At 38.3% G+C, this 17941-nt stretch overlaps 2 protein-coding genes across 2 annotated transcripts in view; both read left to right on the top strand.

Moving 5' to 3' along the window:
• LOC133665114 (TOX high mobility group box family member 4-A-like) overlaps nt 1-1304 on the top strand; it is a 40847-nt gene extending 39543 nt beyond the window's left edge. The window contains exon 9 of the mRNA XM_062070323.1: nt 1023-1304. Coding sequence (XP_061926307.1) covers nt 1023-1080 — 58 coding nt within the window. The 3' untranslated portion in view covers nt 1081-1304. The remainder of the gene's footprint in view (nt 1-1022) is intronic.
• A 2526-nt stretch (nt 1305-3830) lies between these two features.
• The window catches only part of LOC133665111 (crystallin J1A-like), a 71838-nt gene continuing 57727 nt past the window's right edge, over nt 3831-17941 (top strand). Inside the window, exon 1 of the mRNA XM_062070321.1 lies at nt 3831-4110. The gene's annotated coding sequence lies outside the window, so the exon portion shown is untranslated. The remainder of the gene's footprint in view (nt 4111-17941) is intronic.

Below are 17941 nucleotides of genomic sequence, written 5' to 3'. Positions count from 1 at the left end.
ACACATTATTAACACACTGCAGGTAGCATTCACACACACCTTGTCATACATGAACACATTATTAACACACTGCAGGTAGTGTTCACACACACCTTGTCATACATGAACACATTAACACTGCAGGTAGCATTCACACACACCTTGTCATACATGAACACATTATTAACACACTGCAGGTAGCATTCACACACACCTTGTCATACATGAACACATTAACACTGCAGGTAGCATTCACACACACCTTGTCATACATGAACACATTATTAACACACTGCAGGTAGCATTCACACACACCTTGTCATACATGAACACATGATTAACACTGCAGGTAGCATTCACACACACCTTGTCATACATGAACACATGATTAACACTGCAGGTAGTGTTCACACACACCTTGTCATACATGAACACATGATTAACACTGCAGGTAGCATTCACACACACCTTGTCATACATGAACACATGATTAACACTGCAGGTAGCATTCACACACACCTTGTCATACATGAACACATTATTAACACACTGCAGGTAGTGTTCACACACACCTTGTCATACATGAACACATTATTAACACACTGCAGGTAGCATTCACACACACCTTGTCACACATGAACACATTATTAACACACTGCAGGTAGCGTTCATACACACCTTGTCACACATGAACACATTATTAACACACTGCAGGTAGCATTCACACACACCTTGTCATACATGAACACATTATTAACACACTGCAGGTAGCGTTCACACACACCTTGTCACACATGAACACATTATTAACACACTGCAGGTAGCGTTCATACACACCTTGTCACACATGAACACATTATTAACACACTGCAGGTAGCGTTCATACACACCTTGTCACACATGAACACATTATTAACACACTGCAGGTAGTGTTCATACACACCTTGTCATACATGAACACATTATTAACACACTGCAGGTAGTGTTCATACACACCTTGTCACACATGAACACATGATTAACAGGTGACCTCCTCCTTCTAGTGATATATTCAAGGCGTGGTGCTCCTTCAGGAACCAGACTCTGGGAATGGTGAAGTAAAACTCAGGGACCATGACATCACACTTCAGTCAAGTACACAAACATGTTAGTTCCAGTGGTTATATATTTACAGGGTGTATATACAGTAAATATACAGTATAGCCAAGACTTTGTAAATATGATGGCATTCTGAAGTGTCCCCCAGCTAGCTTTCAGCAAACTTTGTATCACTTTCTGCTTTTTTCTACGACACAGACTTCACTTTTGTGTAATAAATGAGCACAACTTGCACAATGTTTTTGCAGTTGATGTCCTTTGAAGTCAAACTGTTTGGCAAGGATGGACTTTTGTCTGTCCAACTGTGGGGGAATTACACTGTGGCAGTGCACAAGTCAAACCTCATGAAAAAGAAAAGTAATAAATACTACATTTCGCACTAATATGTATAGATAAAATATTTTTAAAAAAAAGTTTAGGAACATTAATAGTGCCCTACTTTACTTATATATATATACATATATATATATATATATATATATATATATATATATATATATATATATATATATATATATATATGTATGTGTATGTATATATATATATATATATGTATATATATATATATGTGTATGTATATATATGTATGTATGTATATATATATATATATATATATATATATATATATATATATATATATATATATATATATATATATATATATATATTAATAATGTGTATGTGTATATTTATTTTTAAAAAAAACGTTTTTAGGCCATTTCCATGCAACCAACAAGGAGCTTTTCTTACCTGTTACCTCATAAATATAATACCAAATAATACATTGCAATAATCACCTGGAATCGACAATCGGTTCTGAATGGAATCGTCGCCCTAGGAATGGGATCAAGTCGTTGGGTGCCCAAAGTTTCACACTGGTACTCTACACCCTGACAAAATTCCCCTCGTCCGTGAATACAACAACTCCAGCGTTTCCGTCTTCATCCATTCCCTTTTTCTTCGGACTGCCCTCCATCTTTGTGAACACTTTTGGACTCTTTGGCTCTCAGCAGCTCCTTGCGGCTGCGCCCACTCCTGGTGGTAATCGTACGCGATCAGCGAATGCTTGTGCGGAAGTGAGACCAATGCTGTAACATTTACCTGTGACCGTTTAAAAAAAAAAAAAAATTTTAAATTGTCAAATCTTCCAGACTTTGACTGTTCAACAAAAGAACATTCGTTTACCATTTTGTTCCTTTTTAAAATTTTCTTCCAGTGTTTATTATTACACATTTATTACAGATGGGAATGTTTGGGCACATTACAATTCGATCCGATTCTAATTCTTAGGGTGACGATTCGATTCAACACAATTCTAGTAATATATTATTTGGTATATAAATGATATATAAAAAAAAAACTTTTTTAAAACCGGTTACATTTCCTCTTGGCTGCTGACGTACGACTTTTTGGGGCAAAAAAAAAAATGTCTTACCCTTTTTATTTATTTTTTACAATTTTATTAAGAAAACTCACACTAAAATCCCAATGCAATTGAAAAAACATACAAATAAAATGCAATACTAAAAAAAAGGAAAATACTAAAAGCAAAAATATCAATAATATTAACAAAATTGATAGTTGTTTAACGTTTTTAATCCCCCAAATTGTTTTTTTTTATAAAAAAAAAAAAAAGCTGGAGTGTTGATTTGTGTGGGACAATGCGGACACGTTTGTTACTGGATACTCTCTCAATTATTAAAAGCAACAATATCAATAATATTAACAAAATTGATAGTTTGTTTTTAATTCCCCCAATTGTTTTTTTTTTTTAAAGAAAAAAAGTGGAGTGTTGATTTGTGTGGGACAATGCGGACACATTTGTTACTGGATACTTTCTAAAATTTTAAAAGCAACAATATGAATAATAACAAAATTGATAGTTTAATGTTTTTAATTCCCCCAATTGTTTTTTTTATTTAAAAAAAAAAAAGCGGAGTGTTGATTTGTGTGGGATAATGCGGACACGTTTGTTACTGGATACTTTGTAAATTATTAAAAGCAACAATATCAATAATATTAGCAAAATTGATAGTTTAATGTTTTTAATTCCCCCATTGTTTCTTTATTGTAAAAAAATAAGTATGTGTGTGTGAAAATGTATGCATACTTGTGTGTATATATTTGTGTACAACTACTAAATCCCGTATATTTCGGACCATAGGGCACACCGGATTATAAGGCGCATTAAGGGGTCATATTTATTTATTTTTTTCTAAATGTAAAAGTTATTATTTATCATTTAAATGTAAAAGACTTCCTTGTGGTACACATAACATGTAATGGTGGTTCTTTGCTCAAAATGTTGCATAGATGATGTTTTAAAGACCATCTTCAAGCCGTTTTCTGATAGTCGTTTCCGGTTGCGCCGTTTTGTGGGCGGGTCTTATTTACGTTTTCAACAGCGTCTTCTCCCCGCCATTTTTGCTGTCAGAGAAGTGTCCAAAAGATGGCGCTAACTGTTTTAATAACGGTGTCGTGTGTCTAATTGTAATAAATGCAGACGAGGCGTGTTGGCTGAGTTCTCATAAACACATTCTAGCTGCCGGCATGGCTACATACATACACAGTCAACGGGGCTTTCGCGCATGCGCATCACTGCTGAGGCATGCTGGGTAGTGTAGTTCTTATAGCCCCTAGCTCATTACGTCACAATGACGTTCAGACTTTACCTCAATCAATAACGGAGCAGCGTCTCCTTACCGTGGTTCACTAGTTCAACAGCAACGCCGGAAATGTGTCCCGTGTAAAACCCTCCGACCGGATGTCTAATAACTTAAAAGTTCTGTGGGTGAATTATGCAAACTCACGACACTGGTATGTTTTAGCGCTTCCATAGCGAGATATAAGTCAGAACTTTACACTACTTTATATTAGAAATGGCAACAGCGGAGGGTGAATGTTTCATAACAAGAAGACACGGGGGGAAAAGAAGTGATCGACGACGGCGTCTGCACGGACTAAAAATGGCGGACGCGCGCCATTTTTCAGGACTTAGACAGATCCCAAATACACCCCAGCAGGTACTTGAAGGTAAGAATTTTACCTATTTATTGTTTTTTTTACCATTTTAAAATCGTTTTTAATAATATGTATTTATTTTGTTTTCATTCAGTCATTGGTGGAGCTAAGGGTAATTATTCGAATCTTGTTTTTAATATTTTTGTGCAGCACTTTGGAAACATTTTTGTTGTTTAAATGTGCTATTTAAATAAAGTGGTTTGGATTAAAGAACATTTGGTTTTGCGTAATATTGCGAAACAAAACGCCAGACAATATCAATCAAAGTTTATTTATAAATCCCTTAATCACAATATGTCTTTTAATAGACGCCATTTGGGGGTCCTTATACACATAGGCATCGAGCGCTACTGCCTACTGGAGTCTGGCGCTGACGAGACGCGGGGCCGCCATCTTGGAGTGGTGATCCGCTCCACTCAGTGCAATTCATTTGGGCAGGAGCAATGAACTGTCAGCGCATTTAATTCATCTTACCTCACTGAATACCACTGATTTTCACGCGGTTTTTTTGTCATACGTGTAGCTATGATAAAGGACTCATGTTTTGGCGTGTTTTATTATTCATAGTTTGTTTAACAGTAGTATAATATACTTATATGACATGTGACCAGATCAAAACTGGGAATATAATCCCAGAGAGGGGGGGGGGGGGGGGGAAACGGTCAGCTATTTTTAAATTGAAGAAACAATATGATTAGGTTATATATACATGCGTATATCCTACATAAACAATGTATGAATACATTAGATATCTATATATCTTATAGACTGTATCTCTGTTGCTGCAGCAGCAGAGTTTATTCTGTCTTGACACTTTGTATTGATATTTTGTATTACATTCTTCCCTTAAATTATAGTTTTATATATATTTTTTATGTATGTCGCTTTGGATAAAAGTGTCTGCAGAATACTTAAACATATATAAACGCCTGAAAGTCTATACCCCCCCCCCCCCCCCTACACAATCTGGACTGTGGTCCTAACTTTTACCCCTGTTGGCTTTTACAATCTTTATCTTAATCATTTATTTCAACTTTTTTATTCAAGTATGATATTTTTAAATGTAATTAATTTAATTGACAAGCAGTTCTATTATGGTCATACTCTTGTTTGCTAGCGGCTACGATTTCAGTACTATGGAGGATCTTTGCTCCTTCTCAACTCTGTGGTAATTTTCTTTTCGCAAAATACAACCAATAGTACGTTAATTTTAAATCTTACTTGTGAAAAGTAATCCCCCCGATTCCTATTTTCAACAGTCCGCTCATTTGAGCAGGAAAACGCTGAACACCAGCCCGGCATCTTTGTTTTCTACCTGTCAACTGTCAGTTTAGGCTGCTCGCCGGCTCCTCATCACCACTTCAAGATGGCGGCCAATGCTGCGTCTACTTATAAGATGTCTATGGTTAAAACGTCATTGCAAACACTGCAATCTCTTGCATCCACTGCAGTTCGCTACCTTATTCATACTTTTTGTCGATTTATTTTTTTTAAGCGGGGTTGCATGAGGTACCTATACATAACGTTACGTTAGTCAATGTATCACACACAGTATTGTAACGTTAGACGGCGGTCAGCAGCACCGCGTATTTTAGCCACCTACAAAAAGACAAACATAGTCAAATAAAGGTCCGTTAAAATGTATACTATATTAAGAATATGTGTACATATTGCATAGGGCCCTGACATCTAAAAAGTACAACTCTGTTCATTGTTATTTTCATGTATTTGCTATGTTTTTCATGTGTACGCACACATAAACACACATACAGTATGAGATGAGATCAATGAGATAAGGTAAGAACAGGATAGAAACTGCTGTGGAACTAGTTACAATGCAATATGCCATGGAAATACAATGTGAGCACTTTTGTGCAAATAAGTACAGTTGCACTTGTTTTTTCGAATGTGTTTATTCTGTAAAGGAATGAGTTAAATGTTGAAAAGGACTGGTTAATAGTGATATTATGAAGTGCAATGTCAGCAATTTCAAATGCACTTGTTTTAATAAATAAATACAGCGTTTTAAAAGCATACACAATCTGTGTAAATATATTAAGTCTGCGGTTAAAAGGGCTTGAAAGGACTCGAAACTCCAAATGCAGGACTTGAGACTTTCCAGTCTTGACTCAGGACTTGACTCGAGACTAGGGATGATGTTCGAAATCGGTTCTCCCGGTTGTTCGATAAGAAAAGAACCGATTCCATGGACTCTAATCCCTTTTTGAGAACCGGTTCCCGTTATCGAGGCCACTATAGTAAAGAAAAAGAGTTGGTTCTTTATTCGAATCCCTTCCCAGGTACAGGAAATGCCCTGTGGGACCTGCAATGTTATGCCCATTTGATTGTAGACTCTTACTGACACCTTGTGGCGATATGAAAATACTACGCGTCATTAGTTTGGGCACTTCCGGGTTGAGACAATTGAGAAGTAGACAAGTTGTGTTAGCTCTTACAAGCCTTGGAAAAGATAAGTCTGTAAGTAAACTGTTTAGCTTGTTTATGTAACTCAATATTAAGGTGGAAAGTGTTTAAGTTTGATACTAAGATGTTTATTGATAAACGATTTTTGTGCACGGTTTCAATGGATGTTTTGAGGACTTAAAATGGCTGCCAGTCGTGTATTTCCACCATCGAAATAGTTTCAACACTCAGAAGTATTTGTTTGATGATAGCACTGTATATTTGTGTGAAGCTAATATTTACATATTGTGTATTACATTTCAGTATGTTAATTGAATCACATAGCTTATACATTTGTTGCTGTATAACCTCAACACGTATAGTGAGGGAAGAACAGGCAATATGCAATTATTGCCAGGCTTCGCTCTCATGTAAGGCGGGAAGAATTGTTGATTGATGACTGTGGTGTTCTTAGTGTCATAGTGTGTGTAGTTAGTATGTTCCAATAGCAGCAGAAGTGCACTTTTTGGAGAGCTGTATTATTTTCAGTTTTGTGCCCAAGGGACTGATTTTATTTAACACTATATTATTATTTATACACCTATAGTGATCACTATATATATATTTTTTTTAGGGGGGTAACAGTCAATATTTATTTATTAGGGTCCGCACAGGACCATTGTCAAAGGAATCCCAAAGGGAGTTCCTTTTGCAATGGGACGAAAGGAACCTATTGTTATCGTAAGGTTTTATTATTAGGGTCCGCACAGGACCTTTTCAAAAGGAATCCCAAAGGGAGTCCTTTTGCAATGGGACGAAAGGACCCTATTGAAATTGTAATGTTTTATTATTCTTTATTAGGGTCCGCATGTACCCTGTAAAAAGGACTCCCCCAGGGAGTCCTTTGTACTGGTTACAAAGGAACCTATTGAATTTGTAATGTTTATTATTATTATTCTTTATTATTATTCCGCACGGTCGCGCACTACTACGCCCCCCTTAACATGCTTCAAAACTCACCAAATTTGACATACACATTAAACCCCGGGTACAGCACACTTTAGTGGTAAAAAAAAATACCAAAAATCAACATTGCTCTCTAGCGCCCCCTAGGAAGAAAAATGCCTCTAACTCCCACTAGGAAGGTCGTAGAGACATGAAACAAAAACCTGTATGTAGGTCTCAGTTAGACCTACAATTCATAATTTCACTTCTTCGGGCGAAAACCAACAGGAAGTTGGCAATTTCCCCTTCAAGACAAAAAATGACTAAAAAAACTCATTTTTTATTTTTGACCTCTAATTTGACCCCCTTAAAATACTTCAAAACTCACCAAACTTCTCACACACATTGGGACTGGTGGAAACTGTGATCTAAAAAAAAAACCGAATCCCAAAACTCAAAATTGTGCTCTACATAATTTTTGGGAAAAAAAGAGAAAAAACTGCTCCTCAGAGGAAAAATCTGACAAAACTGCTTGTAACTTCCGGTAGGAACGTCGTACAGACATGAAAAAAATACCTCTACGTAGGTCTCATTTAGACCTACATTTCATACATTGACACCCTTCAGCAAAAATCAACAGGAAGTTTGTTATCTCCATTTCAAAACAACATTTTTGTACCAAACGGTCACCAAACATCAAACATTATCTCCTCTGAGCGCGTTTGTCGTTTCGGCTTCAAATTGCTACAGGAGAGAGATTGAACCCTTCTGATTAAAAGATGCGTACGGATTTTTATTTAGTGCTACCGTTTTGATTTTACGAGCCTTCAAAGACCCGCAGCACTAAAGTTGCTACGGTGCCAAAAATGACAACGAAACTGCGATTAGACCTACTTTGGCCTCAATACACACAATAGCCTATAATGACAATGTGAACTCAGACACAACTTCCTCTAACTCCCAGTACCAATATCGTAGAGACACGAAACAAAAACCTCTATGTAGGTCTCACTCAGGACTACCACTGGACTAAAGTATTGGACACCTAGGACTAGCACCTGCCAGAAGGCGGACCCGACCAATGCTGCTTGCAGCTTTAATTATTATTATTATTATTCTTCCGCAGCTTTGCGCACTACTTCGCCCCCCTTAACATACTTCAAAACTCACCAAATTTTTTACACACATCCAAAAAGTGTGCCAGCAGACTTTAATATAAAAACCTAACCCCAAAACACAAAATTGAGCTCTAGCGCCCCCTAGGAAAAAAAAAAAACAGACTGCCTGTAACTCCCACTAGGAAGGTCGTAGAGACATGAAACAAAAACCTGTATGTAGGTCTGCTAAAGACCTACAACTCATAATGACACATTCTCGGGCGAAAATCAACAGGAAATTGGCAATTTACCTTTTTTGACAAAAATGTACTAAAAACACTGTTTTTTACATCTTTGACCTCTAATTTGACCCCCTTAAAATACTTCAAAACTCACCAAACTTCGCACACACATTGGGACTGGTAGAAATTGCGATCTCAAAAAAAACCGAACCCCGAAACTCAAAATTGTGCTCTACAGCAATTTTTTTATGAAACTGACAAAAAACTGCTCCTCAGAGGAAAACTCTGACAAAACTGCTTGTAACTTCCGGTAGGAACGTCGTAGAGACATGAAAAAAATACCTCTACGTAGGTCTCATTTAGACCTACATTTCATACATTGACACCCTTCAGCAAAAATCAACAGGAAGTTTGTTATCTCCATTTCAAAACAACATTTTTGTACCAAACGGTCACCAAACATCAAACATTATCTCCTCTGAGCCCGTTTGTCGTTTCGGCTTCAAACTGCTACAGGAGAGAGATTGAACCCTTCTGATTAAAAGATGCGTACGGATAATGATTAAGTGCTACCGTTTTGATTTTACGAGCCTTCAAAGACCCGCAGCACTGATGCTGCTACGGTGCCAAAAATGACAACGAAACTGCGATTAGACCTTCTTTGGCCTCAATACACACAATAGCCTATAATGACAATGTGAACTCAGACACAACTTCCTCTAACTCCCAGTACGAATATCGTAGAGACACGAAACAAAAACCTCTATGTAGGTCTCACTCAGGACTACCACTGGACTAAAGTATTGGACACCTAGGACTAGCACCTGCCAGAAGGCGGACCCGACCAATGCTGCTTGCAGCTTTAATTATTAGGGTCCGCACAGGACCTTTTCAAAAGGAATCCCAAAGGGAGTCCTTTTGCAATGGGACGAAAGGACCCTATTGAAATTGTAATGTTTTATTATTATTCTTTATTATTATTATTATTATTATTATTCCGCAGCTTTGCGCACTACTTCGCCCCCCTTAACATGCTTCAAAACTCACCAAATTTTTTACACACATCCAAAAAGTGTGCCAGCAGACTTTAATATAAAAACCTAACCCCAAAACACAAAATTGAGCTCTAGCGCCCCCTAGGAAAAAAAAAAAACAAACTGCCTGTAACTCCCACTAGGAAGGTCGTAGAGACATGAAACAAAAACCTGTATGTAGGTCTGCTAAAGACCTACAACTCATAATGACACATTCTCGGGCGAAAATCAACAGGAAATTGGCAATTTACCTTTTTTGACAAAAATGTACTAAAAACACTGTTTTTTACATCTTTGACCTCTAATTTGACCCCCTTAAAATACTTCAAAACTCACCAAACTTCGCACACACATTGGGACTGGTAGAAATTGCGATCTCAAAAAAAAACCGAACCCCGAAACTCAAAATTGTGCTCTAGAGCAATTTTTTAATAAAACAGAGAAAAAAATGCTTTTTAGAGGAAAACTCAGACAAAACTGCTTATAACTTCCGGTAGGAAAGTCGTAGAGACATGAAAAAAATACCTCTACGTAGGTCTCATTTAGACCTACATTTCATACATTGACACCCTTCAGCAAAAATCAACAGGAAGTTTGTTATCTCCATTTCAAAACAACATTTTTGTACCAAACGGTCACCAAACATCAAACATTATCTCCTCTGAGCGCGTTTGTCGTTTCGGCTTCAAACTGCTACAGGAGAGAGATTGAACCCTTCTGATTAAAAGTTCTATACGGATTTTTATTTAGTGCTACCGTTTTGATTTTACGAGCCTTCAAAGACCCGCAGCACTAAAGTTGCTACGGTGCCAAAAATGACAACGAAAATGCAATTAGACCTTCTTTGGCCTCAATACACACAATAGCCTATAATGACAATGTGAACTCAGACACAACTTCCTCTAACTCCCAGTACCAATATCGTAGAGACACGAAACAAAAACCTCTATGTAGGTCTCACTCAGGACTACCACTGGACTAAAGTATTGGACACCTAGGACTAGCACCTGCCAGAAGGCGGACCCGACCAATGCTGCTTGCAGCTTTAATTAGGGTCCGCACAGGACCTTTTCAAAAGGAATCCCAAAGGGAGTCCTTTTGCAATGGGACGAAAGGACCCTATTGAAATTGTAATGTTTTATTATTCTTTATTATTATTAGGGTCCGCACAGGACCTTTTCAAAAGGAATCCCAAAGGGAGTCCTTTTGCAATGGGACGAAAGGACCCTATTGAAATTGTAATGTTTATTATTATTATTAGGGTCCGCACAGGACCTTTTCAAAAGGAATCCCAAAGGGAGTCCTTTTGCAATGGGACGAAAGGACCCTATTGAAATTGTAATGTTTATTATTATTATTATTATACCGGCCGCCTCTTCGAACAGCAATTTGACCCACTTAACATGCTCCAAAACTCACCAAATTTGACACACAAGTCAGAACCTGCGAAAATTGCTTGTTAATAACAAAACCAAACCCCAAAAATAAAAATTGCGCTCTAGCGCCCCCTAGGAAAAAAAAAAAAACAAACTGCCTGTAACTCCCACTAGGAAGGTCGTAGAGACATGAAACAAAAACCTGTATGTAGGTCTGCTAAACACCTACAACTCATAATTTTACATCGTCGGGCGAAAACCAACAGGAAGTTGGCAATTTCCCCTTCAAGACAAAAATGTACTAAAAACACTGTTTTTTACGTCTTTGACCTCTAATTTGACCCCCTTAAAATACTTCAAAACTCACCAAACTTCTCACACACATCGGGACTGGTAGAAATTGCGATCTCAAAAAATAACCGAACCCCGAAAATCAAAATTGTGCCCTTGAGCAATTTTTACATAAAACTGAGAAAAAACTGCTTTTTAGAGGAAAACTCAGACAAAACTGCTTATAACTTCCGGTAGGAACGTCGTAGAGACATGAAACAAATACCTCTATGTAGGTCTTGTCTAGACCTACATTTCATAGATTGACATCCTTCAGCGAAAATCAACAGGAAGTTTGTAATCTCCATTTCAAAACAACATTTTTGTACCAAACGGTCACCAAACATCAAACATTATCTCCTCTGAGCGCGTTTGTCGTTTCGGCTTCAAACTGCTACAGGAGAGAGATTGAACCCTTCTGATGAAAAGTTGACCAAAGAGTGGTGATTAGTGCTACCGTTTAGATTTTACGCGCCTTCAAAGACCCGCAGCACTGATGCTGCTACGGTGTCAAAAATGACAACGAAACTGCGATTAGACCTTCTTTGGCCTCAATACACACAATAGCCTATAATGACAATGTGAACTCAGACACAACTTCCTCTAACTCCCAGTACCAATATCGTAGAGACACGAAACAAAAACCTCTATGTAGGTCTCACTCAGGACTACCACTGGACAAAAGTATTGGACACCTAGGACTAGCACCTGCCAGAAGGCGGACCCGACCAATGCTGCTTGCAGCTTTAATTAGGGTCCGCATGTACCCTGTAAAAAGGACTCCCCCAGGGAGTCCTTTGTACTGGTTACAAAGGAACCTATTGAAATTGTAATGTTTATTATTATTATTCTTTATTTTTCTTCCGCACGGTCGCGCACTACTACGCCCCCCTTAACATGCTTCAAAACTCACCAAATTTGACATACACATTAAACCCCGGGTACAGCACACTTTAGTGGTAAAAAAAAATACCAAAAATCAACATTGCTCTCTAGCGCCCCCTAGGAAGAAAAATGCCTCTAACTCCCACTAGGAAGGTCGTAGAGACATGAAACAAAAACCTGTATGTAGGTCTCAGTTAGACCTACAATTCATAATTTCACTTCTTCGGGCGAAAACCAACAGGAAGTTGGCAATTTCCCCTTCAAGACAAAAAATGACTAAAAACACTCATTTTTGATTTTTGACCTCTAATTTGACCCCCTTAAAATACTTCAAAACTCACCAAACTTCTCACACACATTGGGACTGGTGGAAACTGTGATTTAAAAAAAAAACCGAATCCCAAAACTCTAAATTGTGCTCTACATAATTTTTGGAAAAAAAAGAGATAAAACTGCTCCTCAGAGGAAAAATCTGACAAAACTGCTTGTAACTTCCGGTAGGAACGTCGTAGAGACATGAAAAAAATACCTCTATGTAGGTGTTGCCTAGACCTACATTTCATAGATTGACATCCTTCAGCAAAAATCAACAGGAAGTTTGCTATTCCTCCTTCAAAACAACATTTTTGTACAAAACGGTCACCAAACATCAAACATTATCTCCTCTGAGCGCGTTTGTCGTTTCGGCTTCAAACTGCTACAGGAGAGAGATTGAACCCTTCTGATTAAAAGTTGACGAACGAGTGGTGATTAGTGCTACCGTTTTGATTTTACGAGCCTTCAAAGACCCGCAGCACTAAAGTTGCTACGGTGCCAAAAATGACAACGAAAATGCAATTAGACCTTCTTTGGCCTCAATACACACAATAGCCTATAATGACAATGTGAACTCAGACACAACTTCCTCTAACTCCCAGTACGAATATCGTAGAGACACGAAACAAAAACCTCTATGTAGGTCTCACTCAGGACTACCACTGGACAAAAGTATTGGACACCTAGGACTAGCACCTGCCAGAAGGCGGACCCGACCAATGCTGCTTGCAGCTTTAATTATTATTATTATTATACCGACCCCACAAAGAACGCTAATTTGACCCACTTAACATGCTCCAAAACTCACCAAATTTGACACACAAGTCAGGACCTGCGAAAATTGCAAGTTATTAACAAAACCAACCCCCAAAAATAAAAATTGCGCTCTAGCGCCCCCTAGGAAAAAAAAAAACCAAACTGCCTGTAACTCCCACTAGGAAGGTCGTAGAGACATGAAACAAAAACCTGTATGTAGGTCTGCTCTAGACCTACAACTCATAATGACACATTCTCGGGCGAAAATCAACAGGAAATTGGCAATTTACCTTTTTTGACAAAAATGTACTAAAAACACTGTTTTTTACATCTTTGACCTCTAATTTGACCCCCTTAAAATACTTCAAAACTCACCAAACTTCGCACACACATTGGGACTGGTAGAAATTGCGATCTCAAAAAAAAACCGAACCCCGAAACTCAAAATTGTGCTCTACAGCAATTTTTTAATAAAACAGAGAAAAAACTGCTTTTTAGAGGAAAACTCAGACAAAACTGCTTATAACTTCCGGTAGGAACGTCGTAGAGACATGAAAAAAATACCTCTACGTAGGTGTCATTTAGACCTACATTTCATACATTGACACCCTTCAGCAAAAATCAACAGGAAGTTTGTTATCTCCATTTCAAAACAACATTTTTGTACCAAACGGTCACCAAACATCAAACATTATCTCCTCTGAGCGCGTTTGTCGTTTCGGCTTCAAACTGCTACAGGAGAGAGATTGAACCCTTCTGATTAAAAGTTGACGAAAGAGTTGTGATTAGTGCTACCGTTTTGATTTTACGAGCCTTCAAAGACCCGCAGCACTAAAGTTGCTACGGTGCCAAAAATGACAACGAAAATGCAATTAGACCTTCTTTGGCCTCAATACACACAATAGCCTATAATGACAATGTGAACTCAGACACAACTTCCTCTAACTCCCAGTACCAATATCGTAGAGACACGAAACAAAAACCTCTATGTAGGTCTCACTCAGGACTACCTCTGGACTAAAGTATTGGACACCTAGGACTAGCACCTGCCAGAAGGCGGACCCGACCAATGCTGCTTGCAGCTTTAATTATTATTATTATTATACCGCAGCTTTGCGCACTACTTCGCCCCCCTTAACATGCTTCAAAACTCACCAAATTTTTTACACACATCCAAAAAGTGTGCCAGCAGACTTTAATATAAAAACCTAACCCCAAAACACAAAATTGAGCTCTAGCGCCCCCTAGGAAAAAAAAAAAACAGACTGCCTGTAACTCCCACTAGGAAGGTCGTAGAGACATGAAACAAAAACCTGTATGTAGGTCTGCTCTAGACCTACAACTCATAATGACACATTCTCGGGCGAAAATCAACAGGAAATTGGCAATTTACCTTTTTTGACAAAAATGTACTAAAAACACTGTTTTTTACATCTTTGACCTCTAATTTGACCCCCTTAAAATACTTCAAAACTCACCAAACTTCGCACACACATTGGGACTGGTAGAAATTGCGATCTCAAAAAAAAACCGAACCCCGAAACTCAAAATTGTGCTCTAGAGCAATTTTTTAATAAAACAGAGAAAAAAAATGCTTTTTAGAGGAAAACTCAGACAAAACTGCTTATAACTTCCGGTAGGAACGTCGTAGAGACATGAAACAAATACCTCTACGTAGGTCTCATTTAGACCTACATTTCATACATTGACACCCTTCAGCAAAAATCAACAGGAAGTTTGTTATCTCCATTTCAAAACAACATTTTTGTACCAAACGGTCACCAAACATCAAACGTTATCTCCTCTGAGCGCGTTTGTCGTTTCGCCTTCAAACTGCTACAGGAGAGAGATTGAACCCTTCTGATTAAAAGTTGACGACGGCGTTGTGATTAGTGCTACCGTTTTGATTTTACGAGCCTTCAAAGACCCGCAGCACAGATGCTGCTACGGTGCCAAAAATGACAACGAAACTGCGATTAGACCTTCTTTGGCCTCAATACACACAATAGCCTATAATGACAATGTGAACTCAGACACAACTTCCTCTAACTCCCAGTACCAATATCGTAGAGACACGAAACAAAAACCTCTATGTAGGTCTCACTCAGGACTACCACTGGACTAAAGTATTGGACACCTAGGACTAGCACCTGCCAGAAGGCGGACCCGACCAATGCTGCTTGCAGCTTTAATTAGGGTCCGCACAGGACCTTTTCAAAAGGAATCCCAAAGGGAGTCCTTTTGCAATGGGACGAAAGGACCCTATTGAAATTGTAAGGTTTTATTATTATTAGGGTCCGCACAGGACCTTTTCAAAAGGAATCCCAAAGGGAGTCCTTTTGCAATGGGACGAAAGGACCCTATTGAAATTGTAATGTTTATTATTATTATTCTTTTTTATTCTTCCGCACCGTCGCGCACTACTTTGCCCCCCTTAACATGCTTCAAAACTCACCAAATTTTTTACACACATCCAAACTCGGGTACAGCACACTTTATTGAAAACCCAAACCCCAAAAATCAAAATTGTGCTCTAGCGCCCCCTAGGAAAAAATATCACTGAAATGCCTGTAACTCCCACTAGGAAGGTCGTAGAGACATGAAACAAAAACCTGTATGTAGGTCTCACTTAGACCTACAATTCATAATTTCACATCCTCGGGCAAATACCAACAGGAAGTTGGCAATTTCCCATTTTATACAAAAATGTACTAAAATAGGTCTTTGACCTCTGATTTGACCTTCTCAAAATACTTCAAAACTCACCAAATTTCTCACACACATCGGCACTGGTGGAAATTGCAATCTTAAAAAAAAACCAAACCCCAAAACTCAAAATTGTGCTCTACATAATTTTTTCTAAAAAATTGGAAAAAACTGCTTTTTAGAGGAAAACTCAGACAAAACTGCTTGTAACTTCCGGTAGGAACGTCTTAGAGACATGAAACAAATACCTCTATGTAGGTCTTGACTAGACCTACATTTCATAGATTGACATCCTTCAGCAAAAATCAACAGGAAGTTTGCTATTCCTCCTTCAAAACAAAATTTTTGTTACAAACGGTCACCAAACATCAAACGTTATCTCCTCTGAGCGCGTTTGTCGTTTCGGCTTCAAACTGCTACAGGAGAGAGATTGAACCCTTCTGATTAAAAGTTGACGACGGATAATGATTAAGTGCTACCGTTTTGATTTTACGAGCCTTCAAAGACCCGCAGCACTGATGCTGCTACGGTGCCAAAAATGACAACGAAACTGCGATTAGACCTTCTTTGGCCTCAATACACACAATAGCCTATAATGACAATGTGAACTCAGACACAACTTCCTCTAACTCCCAGTACCAATATCGTAGAGACACGAAACAAAAACCTCTATGTAGGTCTCACTCAGGACTACCACTGGACAAAAGTATTGGACACCTAGGACTAGCACCTGCCAGAAGGCGGACCCGACCAATGCTGCTTGCAGCTTTAATTATTATTATTCTTCCGCAGCTTTGCGCACTACTTCGCCCCCCTTAACATACTTCAAAACTCACCAAATTTTTTACACACATCCAAAAAGTGTGCCAGCAGACTTTAATATAAAAACCTAACCCCAAAACACAAAATTGAGCTCTAGCGCCCCCTAGGAAAAAAAAAAAACAGACTGCCTGTAACTCCCACTAGGAAGGTCGTAGAGACATGAAACAAAAACCTGTATGTAGGTCTGCTAAAGACCTACAACTCATAATGACACATTCTCGGGCGAAAATCAACAGGAAATTGGCAATTTACCTTTTTTGACAAAAATGTACTAAAAACACTGTTTTTTACATCTTTGACCTCTAATTTGACCCCCTTAAAATACTTCAAAACTCACCAAACTTCGCACACACATTGGGACTGGTAGAAATTGCGATCTCAAAAAAAAACCGAACCCCGAAACTCAAAATTGTGCTCTAGAGCAATTTTTTAATAAAACAGAGAAAAAACTGCTTTTTAGAGGAAAACTCAGACAAAACTGCTTATAACTTCCGGTAGGAACGTCGTAGAGACATGAAACAAATACCTCTATGTAGGTCTTGTCTAGACCTACATTTCATAGATTGACATCCTTCAGCGAAAATCAACAGGAAGTTTGTAATCTCCATTTCAAAACAACATTTTTGTACCAAACGGTCACCAAACATCAAACATTATCTCCTCTGAGCGCGTTTGTCGTTTCGGCTTCAAACTGCTACAGGAGAGAGATTGAACCCTTCTGATGAAAAGTTCACCAAAGAGTGGTGATTAGTGCTACCGTTTAGATTTTACGCGCCTTCAAAGACCCGCAGCACTGATGCTGCTACGGTGTCAAAAATGACAACGAAACTGCGATTAGACCTTCTTTGGCCTCAATACACACAATAGCCTATAATGACAATGTGAACTCAGACACAACTTCCTCTAACTCCCAGTACCAATATCGTAGAGAC

This window comes from Entelurus aequoreus, linkage group LG14 (assembly GCF_033978785.1).
Source record: "Entelurus aequoreus isolate RoL-2023_Sb linkage group LG14, RoL_Eaeq_v1.1, whole genome shotgun sequence".
Taxonomy (NCBI): domain Eukaryota; kingdom Metazoa; phylum Chordata; class Actinopteri; order Syngnathiformes; family Syngnathidae; genus Entelurus; species Entelurus aequoreus.
The sequence above is the reverse complement of the archived record's forward strand: the minus strand, read 5'-3'. Positions and strand labels throughout refer to the sequence as shown.